The 12,659-nt window shown below is 34.2% G+C and overlaps 1 protein-coding gene across 1 annotated transcript in view; it reads right to left on the reverse strand.

Moving 5' to 3' along the window:
• PLA2R1 (phospholipase A2 receptor 1) overlaps positions 1-12,659 on the reverse strand; it is a 127,472-nt gene that overhangs the window by 33,833 nt on the left and 80,980 nt on the right. Inside the window, exons 15-20 of the mRNA XM_049772865.1 lie at positions 10,308-10,392; positions 7,948-8,080; positions 7,184-7,219; positions 6,666-6,823; positions 1,685-1,749; positions 1,317-1,429 (exon numbers count right to left, since the gene is read on the reverse strand). Of these exons, the coding sequence (XP_049628822.1) occupies positions 1,317-1,429; positions 1,685-1,749; positions 6,666-6,823; positions 7,184-7,219; positions 7,948-8,080; positions 10,308-10,392 (590 nt within the window). The remainder of the gene's footprint in view (positions 1-1,316; positions 1,430-1,684; positions 1,750-6,665; positions 6,824-7,183; positions 7,220-7,947; positions 8,081-10,307; positions 10,393-12,659) is intronic.

The raw sequence follows: 12,659 nt of genomic DNA on the forward strand, positions 1-12,659 counted from the left end.
TAAGAGAAGTTAAAGTTCTGAGCAATTAAAAACTAGCTACTAGGAAGAGATTTAAAATGCATACTAAAATTTCACAAGTAATATAATTTCCAGCCAATTTTTTTTTGTCTATTTCAATGTCCTCTTTGGTGCTATTTTAGTTCATAAGGCAAGAATTTATGAATAGCTAATCATCAGGTAGATGCAAATCAAAACAACAATGAGGTACCATCTCATGCTACAGAGACTGGCATACTTCACAAAGAACAAAGAGCAAGAACAATCAATGCTGATCGGGATGTGGGAAGAAAGGAACTCTCATTCATTGCTGGTGGGAATACCTTCTAATCCAGCCTTTATGGAAAACAATATGAAGATTCCTCAATAAACTGGAAATTGAGCTCCCATATGATTCAGCCATACCATTCCTAGCGATATATCTCAGCAACACAAAAACAGAACACAAAAATGCCTTCTGCAAAGACACGTCATCTTTTGATCTGTGCAGAAACCAAGATCGCTAACTACAGAAGACTGACTTTGACAACATTGACTGGGCAGAACTTATCCTGGGACCAATAAGAAAGACCCTAGCCTATGCTTTGCCCTAGGATTTGTACAATAACCAAGATCTTTGATTCCAAGGTCTGACTTTGACAATTGCAACTGAGCAAAACTTTTGGAAACATGAAATACTCTATCCTAGGCTTTGTCTTAGGATATGTGCAAAAACCAAGAACACCAATTAAAGAAGACTGATTACAACGACAGTGTTGGAAAAGAACTTCTAGAAAGATGCTATCCTAGACTTTATCCTCTGACCTGTGCAAATACCAAGATCTCTAGCTACAGAGGCCTGATTCTATTATCCACAACTGAGCAGAATGTTTCCTGGCACCATAAAAAGATTTCGGGATGTGAAAATGAGAGTGCATGGAGCCTGTAGTTATTCCCATGACAGTATGTTTTAAGGGCAGAGAAACCCTGTATCTCTTAGGCCAAGGGAAATCCCTTTCTAATTTCCCCAGTATTTACTGTGCATATGTAAAAAAGAAAAGCACAAAAAGACAGTCAAAAAGTAAAAATTATAAAATATTTTATGGAGATAAAATAAAAACATGGTGATAATAGTTAATAATTTTGTATTTCATGTTCAAAAATTGCTAACAGAGTAGATTTTAACGCTCTTCATAAAGAAAAATGGTATAGATATGTCTGGGGACAGAGGTTAAGACTAATTGTTTCAATCACTTTGAAATATATGCAAATATAAAATTAGTATATTGTATCTAAAATCATACTTTATATTTCAGTTACTCCACAATTAAAAAACCAACCTGTTATGGATGAAATGAAGCCACATCTCTTTTTATGATTATGCTGATGCATGGCTTCTTCTTTTCCTTTGTCCCAGTTCTGGTATATTACTGGTGATCCATCTTTCCAAATACTGGAAAAGAAAACATTTTAAGATTCATTCTCCAACAGCACTCTTGGAATTTTGGGGTACAAATAGAAAGTAGCAACTTTAATTAAATCTTTAAAAATTAAAAAATACTCATGTTTGGTTAGAGAGTTGAGATTGTGTAAGTTAAAAATAATGATTAAAGGTGATTTAACAAATTGACCACTGAGATCTAGTCCAATCATTCTGCAAATAAAACCTGTCAAACAAAATTAAATGCAAATTAATCTAGGCCCATACCGAAATCCATCATTGGTGCTTTCTCCTTGAAGTCCAAGCCACCAATTTGAACCATTTTGGGATAGCTATTAAAAAGAAAAAGAGAAAACATCAGCATTTATTCTACTTGTTTTCCCTTTTCACTATTAAGATTAATGGGGGTTGCTGTTAATAGCTTTCTATTCTTCAGTATTTTACCCAATTATCTAAAGAAGAGTACACATAGGTCTGGCATCATGAGAAAACCAGAAAGTTCATTATAGAATATTCCTTCTCTTTTCTGAAGGGGTCAAACATTAAAATTAATTTAAGTTTCATTAGGCACGCAAAATATTTCTTACAACTTTCCTGGTTTTTAAAAGTAAAATTTATAATTTCCATAAGCTTGAATAAGTAATAGAATTAGTGAAGTAGAATGTATAATTTCTTTTGACTAAAAATTAGGTGTTTTCTTCTTTCAGTAGCTTATAGAATTTCATTGTATATGTACTAGCAAATCTAACTTGAAAACAATCCAGGAGCATAAAAACCCATCAATAATGAGAAGAATTTTGAATTTTAGGCATTAATTTGCTGTTAATTTAAAACCAAATATTAGCACTCTCCCAAAGAAACAGAGACTGTAAAGAACAAAGGAATGCTGCAGCTTTTTATTTGGCAACTAAAATGATTCTTTATATGATGTATTAAATTACATAAAGTATAAAATTGAAACACTCTGTGTATGTGTGTATATGCATGCACATGAAAACTAGAGCAGAGTTAATACTGGACTTATGTCCAGGAAATTAAAATTCTCTCTTTAATTATAAAAGAGGAAGAGGCAGTAAGGATTTCAGACAAACCTAATTTAATATACTTCATTGTATATGTTGAAAAGCAACAACTTTTGTATATTTAAAACCTGTGAATTTGAGGGTATTATATCTGTATGTTTATATGTTCTCTGCAAAGACATTTGAATATATTTTAAAACATTTTTGCATATGAAGTTCTGTCTATCATATAACTGTCCGAACCATATAGTCCTCCCTAATTCTAGTTTATAAAGAGGCATTTTCGTTTCATAAACAGTATGACTGTCTGCCACATCAGCAATTTAAGAATAATGCAAGATGGAACAACTCTAATTTTGGATCCCTAAGGTGTTGTTTCATAGACGTGTTCTTACATGCTGAATTTAGAGTCCTATTGTCAGGCTTTGGAATGGATCCATGGAGACTGACTGAACTCAGTGGGCAAACCACAACAATTTCATTCAGTCTAAAGAGGTCTCATGGGAAGCAATAATGGAAATCATGACCTGATTGCTCACTGCCCCAATTAAGGACCTTTAAAGAGAAACTGTAACCACTGCATCTTAAGTGGCATATTTATTGTCACCTCAATTATACTATGGTAATAATCATCCATGTTGCATATCACAAAACTTGTTGAGAATTCCATAGGATAGATTAGAAGATGCCCAGAGTGAAAAACCCCATATGAAAAAATGAATGTTTACGATTTCAGTTTAGTCTGGATTGATATTCTTTTGTATAAGGAAATGGGATAGAAAAATAGACTTTATTATGTAAAGTACAGTTTTATAATTGAAATCAGCCATCTTAGTAACATATTGAAAGAACACTTACTGAAAGAAAACACAGCAACACAGGGTACTAATCTGCTATGCATAACAATCATATCTTTAAATGTTTCAATCAAAAACAATTTTTAAGGACTTACATACACTAGATTTTAGGTCAGAAATGTAAACTTAGAGGTAGAGCTCTTGTCTTACATTTTCCCTTAATTTTGGAAGATGAAGATAAATTTGATATATTTTATCATAAATATCCAAAAGTTAAATTATATGAATATATAATATAATATATAAAGTGCATATGTCACACATTACAGAATAAAAATTTAGCCAATGGACTAAGTGGTTCATACATAGCTTATTTTTGCCAAACCACTTTCTAAGTTCTTGAAATTTTTGTTTTCTCCTATTAACTTAAAGAATAATTTCAGAAAACAAGTATTCAAAATTTACTCTATTCAAAGCTTTGTATTCTATTTAAGCTTTGTTATTCAGAGAAAATATTACAAATTACTTTTAAAAGATGGAAACACTTGGTTAAAAATACTGCTTCAGATTTATAAAAACGATCAATTTCTTTTTCAGTAATTAGTTCCACACATCAACTGTCATTTTTGGTGTTCACATCTTTAACTTACTATTCTTCTTTGGGAAACTATACAACACATATGTAATTTTTAAAATAACAATTTAGGGGATTCATACTACTGTAAATAGGGTGCTTGCTTTGCATGTGACTGAATCAGGTTAGATCCCTAGCACCAAATATGGTACCCCTGAGCACCTTTAGGAGTGGTTCCTGATCACAAAGCCAGAGTACTGCCAGGTATGGAAAAAAAATCAACCGAAATTAAAATTACTGAAATGACTTTGTTCTGGTTCTTTCTGCACACAAAAAAGACTGTTAAGTTACAAAGTAAGCAGTGTGATTTCACTTGTTTGGCATTCATCCTAGAATAATATAATAAAACATGTAGACTGATCAGTTCACTAGGAAGTTCTTATAAATGGTATATTTTACTTATAAAATATTAATGGTTGCCACAAATATCACTACTTTTGTTAACAGAAAGTGCCCAACACAGCCACAAATAGTGCAGAAATAAGAACTGCTGTAGAAACGGATGCCTTTCTTCCTCCTAAATTGAAACCCTTGTCCCTCAGTGACCTTGTCCCTTTATCCAATACTTTTCTTATGTAGCACAGTGTGGTAGTAAATCAATCAGCTATTACTACTCATACTGACAGGAAATTCTGAAATATCAAGGTCATAGGCTGACGAGCAATTTTTTTAGACAAATCTTACACTTTTGACTGGTTTGAAATTACAACTAGTTTAACTTCTCAAACTACTAAATCTGGAGGGTTTTTTATTCCTTGTATACTGTAGATAGAAATCCCATTATCCCTATAGGTTTTCCAATCACCTGGAATTCTGAATTAAGTGGATTAAGTAAGAAAAAAGTGAGGAAAGAAGATTCATTGTTCATGACAGATACAGAGTTGGGCCATCTTGGAAGGAATTTTAGGATTAGCATATTAATATAATGAAGACACGTGTTCTTGTATACACTCTCCCCACTATCCATGCTATTGTTCTGATGTCAGCAGAGATATTTTAAAGGAACTTTAAAGTCAGATGACCTGGGTTCACTTCACTTTGTTTGATGCTAAATAACCAATTGCTCTAACTCTGTAGTCTAACTCCCTTATCTGTAAATATACTGAGAGACTCACCAGAGTCTTTTTAAAAGATTGAGTTTGAATTTAGTATACTGTTTGACATTGTTAACATAGTGTGAACCAAAAATCAGTGCCTTAGTGGAAATGCACTTGATCTTGTAATAGCCTGTGGGGAGGTGGAGAGTGACTATGCAACAAAAGCAACAAATGTTTCTGACATCATGACATGTAATTTGTTGATATTTATTATTGATTTATATATATAATTTTGGTTTGGACTTTCCATTTGTAGGACAGGGAGGGTGATAAGCCTCCTAGTTCTACTGGTTGGAATGGTTGATCCATCATTGAGTCACTTGGGGACCTTGAGGTTGTCATTGAACTCCTGTTTCTCGGCCTTTTTATCAAAACACAGTGGTTGCTCTGTCTTAACCTTCATGGTGCCTCAAATAGGATGACAGAATTCCCATGAACTATGAGGGAGGATATTTCTCTTAGAAAATCATGATTTCTTACTACCAAGTTTAATTTTAATAGCCTACTTAAAAGATATGAAAGATTTAGAAGATCATAAAATAATGTCAAATTATGGTACATCTTTTCTTACTTTCAATATTTCCTAGAAAAAATTGGGGCTGTTTCCCTTTCATAGTAAATTATCTCTCCTTAAATTGTTGCTCCCTTACTTTTTACTTCACATCATTTTATTTCCAGCCTTTAAAAAGCAGAGATTGTATCTCATTTTTGCATTGTTGATATTTTTTGTATCTTCAATAGATATCATAGTGCCTGGCATATATCTAATGCCCACTGGAAAAATCCCCAGAAAATAAACTATTTCTAGGCTATTATTTCCCCAGAATCTGTCAGATTATGCACATTACTTTCTAGTTATTCATGGTCTCAAAAAATTCAATCTAGCCTTTTACCTACCATCTTAACTAAAAATGTAAAACCATTACTATGTTTTTTATATGGAGGCAATTCAAAATTAAAATTATTATGTTCTAGCAACTGAAATTGAAAATTTAATACAGCTGTTCACCTCCAGGTACTTCTTTTTGTTGGGAGGAGTCACACCTGGTGATTCCCAGTAATTTTTCTTGGTCAAGCTCAGGAGAACATATGGATGTCAAGGATCAATCCCAGGTTGGCTGCATGCAAGGCAAATACTGTGGACATGTACAAAGGAAATGACCTACCTGCTGTGCTATCACTTATTCCTCTCTCCCTAGGTACTTTTTATAACTTACATAAGTTTCATTTTACTCCATGGCACTTATGCATTTGTCTGTTTTATAATATATTATTTAATTATATTGACTATGATATTTCTTCCCAAATTGAACTCTGAGCCACTGAACGGTAAACATTTTGCTCCATTTTAAACAATGTAGAACTCCATACCCTGGAGAGTAGTTTCTGAATACGAGTATTGAAGAAACAAATGAAGCACAAAATAATAATAATTTATATGCCTTTGTTGCTAGTAAAGAAAAAAGAGAAATGGAATAACTTACCAACATAACATACTTCTCTATTATTTTATCATCTATCTATCTATCTATCTATCTATCTATCTATCTATCTATCTATCTATCTATCTATCTATCTATCTATTATAAGAAGTAAAAACAATTCTCAAACATCTTTTCAGCATTTTGACAAAATAAAAAATGCTTGGTATCAAGTTAAAAAAACAGAGATTTTCATGCTTAATTGTATATAAGTTACCACTTTTATCTGGCTGTGGATGAATTCTTGCTCATTTGCTGAATTAATTGTAAGAATTTCACTCCTCATCCAGGCACAAGCAAACTCAGTAGAGTGCCATTTTGCTGCATAAGTATAAAAAAAATACTCTGCATCATGGTGAAAGAGCCAGGGCGCATCTGAAAGTAAAGAAATAATACAAATTATCTCAATATTAGTAAGCAATATAATCCAGACTGAAAGTTTATGTTTACCCTCAAGTTGTAATTTGGTCTGTCTCGGCATTAAATGTGTATGTATTTACATATGTCCATGTATGTATATATAAAACAAAGTTGAATATAAAATTGACTTGCTTTCCTTAGTTTTTCTCATGTAAGATACCTTTCCTTGTACTTGAAGATCCTGGAATGATGTATATGCTACTTTGTTAATTTATAAACTCTAGTATAATAAAAGTAAAGAAAGGTACACAGAAAGAATGTAAAAATGCAATAATTACCTCTAAAACCACATTATATTTCCAGGTTAGTACTTACCATGCTGGTACCAGGATGGAATATTGGGTTTTACATCTGCAAAGAAAAAGCAAATGATAGTGTTAAATTTCTTGGCCATCTCCAAATTACTTCAGCTCTAAACACTGTCTTTATACCTTGACATTTACAAAAAATAATTTAAAAGAACTTATACTTTGATCTATTTGGAATGCAATTGGTTTTCAAAGAGGAGACTCAAGGTTACAAAGTTCTCTGGTTCTGAAGGATGTGAAGTCAAGCATCTGCTTAGGCACACTCACTTCTAATTTGACATCTGAGTTTGTTTGATTATAATGCCACAGACAGATTTTAGTTTGTAAAAGTTATTATTCCATTGTTCTCCTTACATACTATTAATTAATTGTAAATATTGCAACTGTTTAATACCACATCTAGTGTATTATCTGCTTTATACCTTAAAATAGTACAATTAGTCCCTTAGAAAGGTGAAAGTATTGTGGTCCAAGGTGTGTAAAATTTATTTATTCATTTATTCATTTATTTATTTGTTTATTTATTTATTGTTTTGGGGCCACACCTGGTGGTGCCCAGGACTTATTCCTGGCACTGCACTCAGGGATAACTCCTGGTAAGGGCTCAAGGCAAGTGTCAGGGATTGAATCCAAGTCATTAAGGCAAGGACCCTTCTCACTATACTCTTCTCTGGCCCCAAATGGTGCATAAAATTTAGATTCAATTGTTTCTCCTTTTGGGAATATTGGTTGCAGAACAAAAACAAGTGAAAATCTCATTAGATTTTTTACCTCTTGGAAGTTTGCATATCCATTCATGTTTAGAACCACAATGCATGGGCAGAAGTGTTTTATTTGCCTTATAAACAGCACAATTTCTTGCATCTTCTTCAAAATTAGAATTGTCTAAAAATGAAGAGACAACCTGCAGAAGATGAAGTTCATTATTTCTCAATGATGGTCCCCACATAAAGTTTTAAAAGATTCAAAATGCGGTCCCCTAACCCTAAGACACAACTGGAAGAGCTGCAGAGATGTGTGAATATGGCTTCATGAAGTTTTAAAAGATGTTGGATTATTCGTTTTGTCTAAGGGGCTGTGGTGGGAAATGCAGTGGTTCATGTTCCTATCTCATCTATTTTGAACCAAATGCTCCATTCCTTTTTTTTTTTTTATTAATAATGAATTTGTTTTAGTAAAAAAATTAGAGCATTCGATTTTGACATAAGCCCAGTTTAATTTATAAGTATCATGTTGACATTAAATGGCCACTGTGCTATGTGGTAGTGATTTCCTCTTAGATAGCGATTTTAAACCAGCTATCCACAGACTGATGCAGGGCGACAAGTAAAGAAAGGTTGAAAACTGCTAGTCTACTGCCAGGACAGAATCAATTTGCAAGTCTAAAATAGATAAAGATTACTTAGGGCCCTCTTACACTGCTTTTGCTTTCTAGATCTTAACTTAATAATCAGTAAAGTAGGTGGAGAAACTGGGAGATTTCTGAGATCTTATTTTCTGCTCTCTGGTTTTGAAGCTTTTTTTCAAAGAAGCAATACTGGTTTAGAAATAATTAAATGAAGTATTATGCATGATACACTATCAGTAACAGTACTATAAACAATAGTACAAAAACTTATAAGAAAGAAAGAAGCATAGAGACAGGAACAGGGAATTAGTGTAGGGAAGTGGACTAAAAGAGTTGGTACTGAAACATTGTATGTCTGAAACTTTCATGAATAACTTTGCCAATTTATGGTGTCTAAATATAATTAAAAATAAAACTAGCATGTTTTTACTGCTTTTGTTCCCACTTGAAGGTTAACTTTTCCACAATTCTCAACAATTTTTGCCATGTGTGTGGAGACATTTCTTTTCTCTGTTGATTTTTACATTTTCAAAGTTTGACTATGGATAGTTTGCCCAGTAGGAGATACTCTAATTTTGTGACGTTGTAGCTAGATTATTGATGCATAAATCCTGGCTCTCCTATGTACTATGTTAGGCAAATAATTCAATCATCTTCATATCAACTGCAGTGAATCATTTTCTTAAAGATGAAATGAGTGTATTTAGCTCAGTTTGGTACTTAATTTATGATTTAAAAAATAAAGAAGCTGCCTAAGAAGAGACTCAGAATGATCTCTTTTATATGTGTGATATAAAGAAACTTCATATGGGATATCAAATGCCAAATAGCAGTAAAAACAAAGAGCAGGAGAACTGCTCTTCTGTAGAAAGCTGACCAGTGTTGTGAGATTGTGGGGGATAAGTTAGGGAAGGGAACACTAGGGCAAAGGGGTAGGGGAAAAGTGCTTACTATTGAGGTAGGAGGATGGGAAAGAAACTGTGGCCATTGATGGAGGGTAGTGGACACTGGTGAAGAGATTGATGCTGGGAGTACTGTACACCTAAAGCATAATTATAAATCTCTTTGTAAATTTGTAATTCATTGTGAGAAGCTGCATTAAATGCTCTTTGAAGGCTCCAGCTGCCCTCCTGGTGCACAGAGGGGTCCCTTTTCTATCTGACACTGTATCCATCACCCACCACCCTCATCATCTTGGGGAAGGCAACAGAATGCCTATTTGAATTGGCAACATAATGTAACAGTGAGTTTCCTTTCCTTCACAAAGATTTCAGAACAAGCATGAGACTGAATGAAAAATAAGTCATTTTTTTCCCTTCCATGTCTAATAAAAAAGGTGCTATTTCTAAGACTGGCCTTTCTGTTCCTTTAGCATGAGATACACTGAAAAGGGTTCTTTTCATGCCGCCACAGCCTACGGCCTTACATGCCCATTCTCGGGTGCTAGTCAGGAAAGTGAATGTGGGATAGAGGATGTCTGGTTTTATATTAAAAAACCGTTGCTTCCCTGATGAAGTTTCTTCACTGTGGGCTCCTTTTGGAGATTTTGAGTCTTTTTCAGTAGGTTCTACAGCTGACTTTAGAGCCATTTGCCTTGCAAAGGTCTTGCATAATATTGAAAAAATAATAAAATTGGTTCCAAGGTCATGGGTTGGTTTTTATTTGGCTGGGAGGCATGGGAAAGGCAGTCATTATTTCAAAGCCCTCACAATAGGTTTACTACATGGTTTTGGGGCTGCCTGTTTTGAATTCATTTCCTTTACTACAGTTTGGAAAAACTTACTGGGGTTCTATCTGACCACTTCCAAGAGCCGGCATTCAGTGGGTTTCTTTTATTAAAACCAATCCAGAACTGCCTTTCTTCTGTTCTGTAAAAAAAAGAAAACAAACCAAAAAAAAAAAAAACCACTTGCCTTTTTCTATTGAATTCACATTATGCACAAGATATAAGAACACATTTCCTGGACTGAGCTTACATTGGTGCCGCATTGGGAGTTAGCCTCACTGCCTATTTCTCTTGTCATATTGTGTGGTCATCAGAGATGCAGTTAGGGCACAAATCATCCCATATGGCAAGCCCAGTTTTCTCCTGTGGTCAGGGATGGCTACCACTTCAATGAGGATAAGAGCTCCTGGAGCATCTCTTCCCTAGAGGAGGCTCTGCTTATTTACCATTTTACAGAACTATTTATATCATATGAGATTTTAACTTGTCAAATGGTCTGGAGGCTAATACAACACCACCTAATTTAAAAAGAGGTGCACCCTCCCCAGATTTTCAAGTAAACGATTTTGAAGTCAATCAGTGTGAGACATGGGAGACTGACTTCTGAAGTCACTGCTGAGTTCTGCTTGGCAAGAAGCCGACCAAGAACCATCTTTCCTCTTATTTGGTTGAGGAAAATACATCAAACCACAGAACACTCAACAAATCAAGCAATAAAGTTTAATTGTACCATGAACCAGCCAACTAAGATCATTTTCTAAGAATAAATTTGAAGAATTAAGGATTTAAAAGATTCAGAATTCATGACAGATGCTTTCTTTTCCTTGGAGCAGCATGGAAAGCATGCTCTAAAACATTCCCTTCGATCTTTGAGCATCTTTGCCTAAATGAACAAATAAAAGCAAAATATGCCTTTGAAAATCCAGCAGATTGCTGGTGCTTCTTGGATGCTGCTGTGGTTAAATGTTACATCCAAGGTTGTGGGGAGGTAGTTTGCTGCCTAAAGATGCAGCCAGGCGTATGCAGCTCTGGGGGCCCCCGCTGGAGAGCCATGCTATTACCTTCTGCACTGAGGACTTTTTATTCCTTTCCTCACTGAATTCATTGCTCTATATTTTTCCTGCTATAGACTAGTGTCTAGAAAATAATCTAGTATTTATAGTCTCATCATCAATTTTCGAACATTAGAAAATTTTACTTAGTTTTAATGTTTTTGTTTTTTTGGGTCACACCCAGTAATACTCAGGGTTTATTCCTGACTCTGTGCTCAGGGATCATTTCTGGAGGTGCTCAATGATATTCACTGAAAGAAATTGAACCCGCATGGTTGTGTGAAAGATAAACAGCACCCTACCTGCTGTACTATTTATTCAGCCACAATTATGCAATTTTGAAGTAAGCACACAAATATATGCTTGATTAATATACTAGACATGGGAGAGAAATACAATGGAACAAAAATGTATGTTCATAATGAGAATTGCTTTAATTGCAATGAATAAGCATCAAATTTGATTGAATTCCTTGGCAGTCTGGGCAAAAAGAAAAAACATACATAGCTTTTGTGATAAGTATTGTGATCAATACTTTGGTAGTTTCTTAGTAATAAATTCAATGAGAAAGTACTGGAAAGAAAACTTTCAACTTTCTAAAATGAATATGCTATAATGATATTCGATCTTGTAGCAAAGTTGGAAGCAGTGTGCATGTGGAAGTTTTCCCATAAGCAAATTTTAAACGTTGAAAGTATGTTTTGCAAGGAGCTAAAATCATCAATAAAACTATAGTTTCAAACAGTGAAGAAATGTTTGTATCTCCCTCAGAGCAGTAGCCCCACACCAAGCTAACAACTCAACTAACTAGGGAGCCACCTGAACTTTTCATCAGTTGCAGAAAATTTTGGTTTGACAATTTCTAATGAGACAGGAAGGCTGTGTTAGGTTTACAACCAATATTTGAGTTTATTTATGTATTTTTGAAGTCAATTTTTATTCAGAGAATTCAAGAGAGAATGTGAACTGCTCTTAAAAGAAAGAGAACTGAAATTACCCCACAAAGGAAAAGAAAGGAATTGTACATGCTAAGTTGAAATGCAGGTGACTCCAGAATCAGGATATGCCAATATTTAAGATTTTAAAGCAATATTTTGAATATTCACCTATGACAACATAAAGTAGTCAAAAGCATAGCCATCATAAATATGAGTCAAAACCTAATGATCTGGAGGCTGTAGAAGTTTAGCTAACAGGCATATCGAGTAATTCCTGCAAGGTAAAGTCCAGAGAAACCTGCTGCCTCAAATAAAACAAAACTTTTGTGTATAAAGGACCAGTTAGGCTAGAACTACAACTATTCATTGCTTGACAATCTTTCCACCTATCAGACCTGCACTGCTGGAAAACCTCATTT

The sequence above is a fragment of the Suncus etruscus genome, chromosome 5 (assembly GCF_024139225.1).
Source record: "Suncus etruscus isolate mSunEtr1 chromosome 5, mSunEtr1.pri.cur, whole genome shotgun sequence".
In the NCBI taxonomy this organism is placed as follows: Eukaryota; Metazoa; Chordata; class Mammalia; order Eulipotyphla; family Soricidae; genus Suncus; species Suncus etruscus.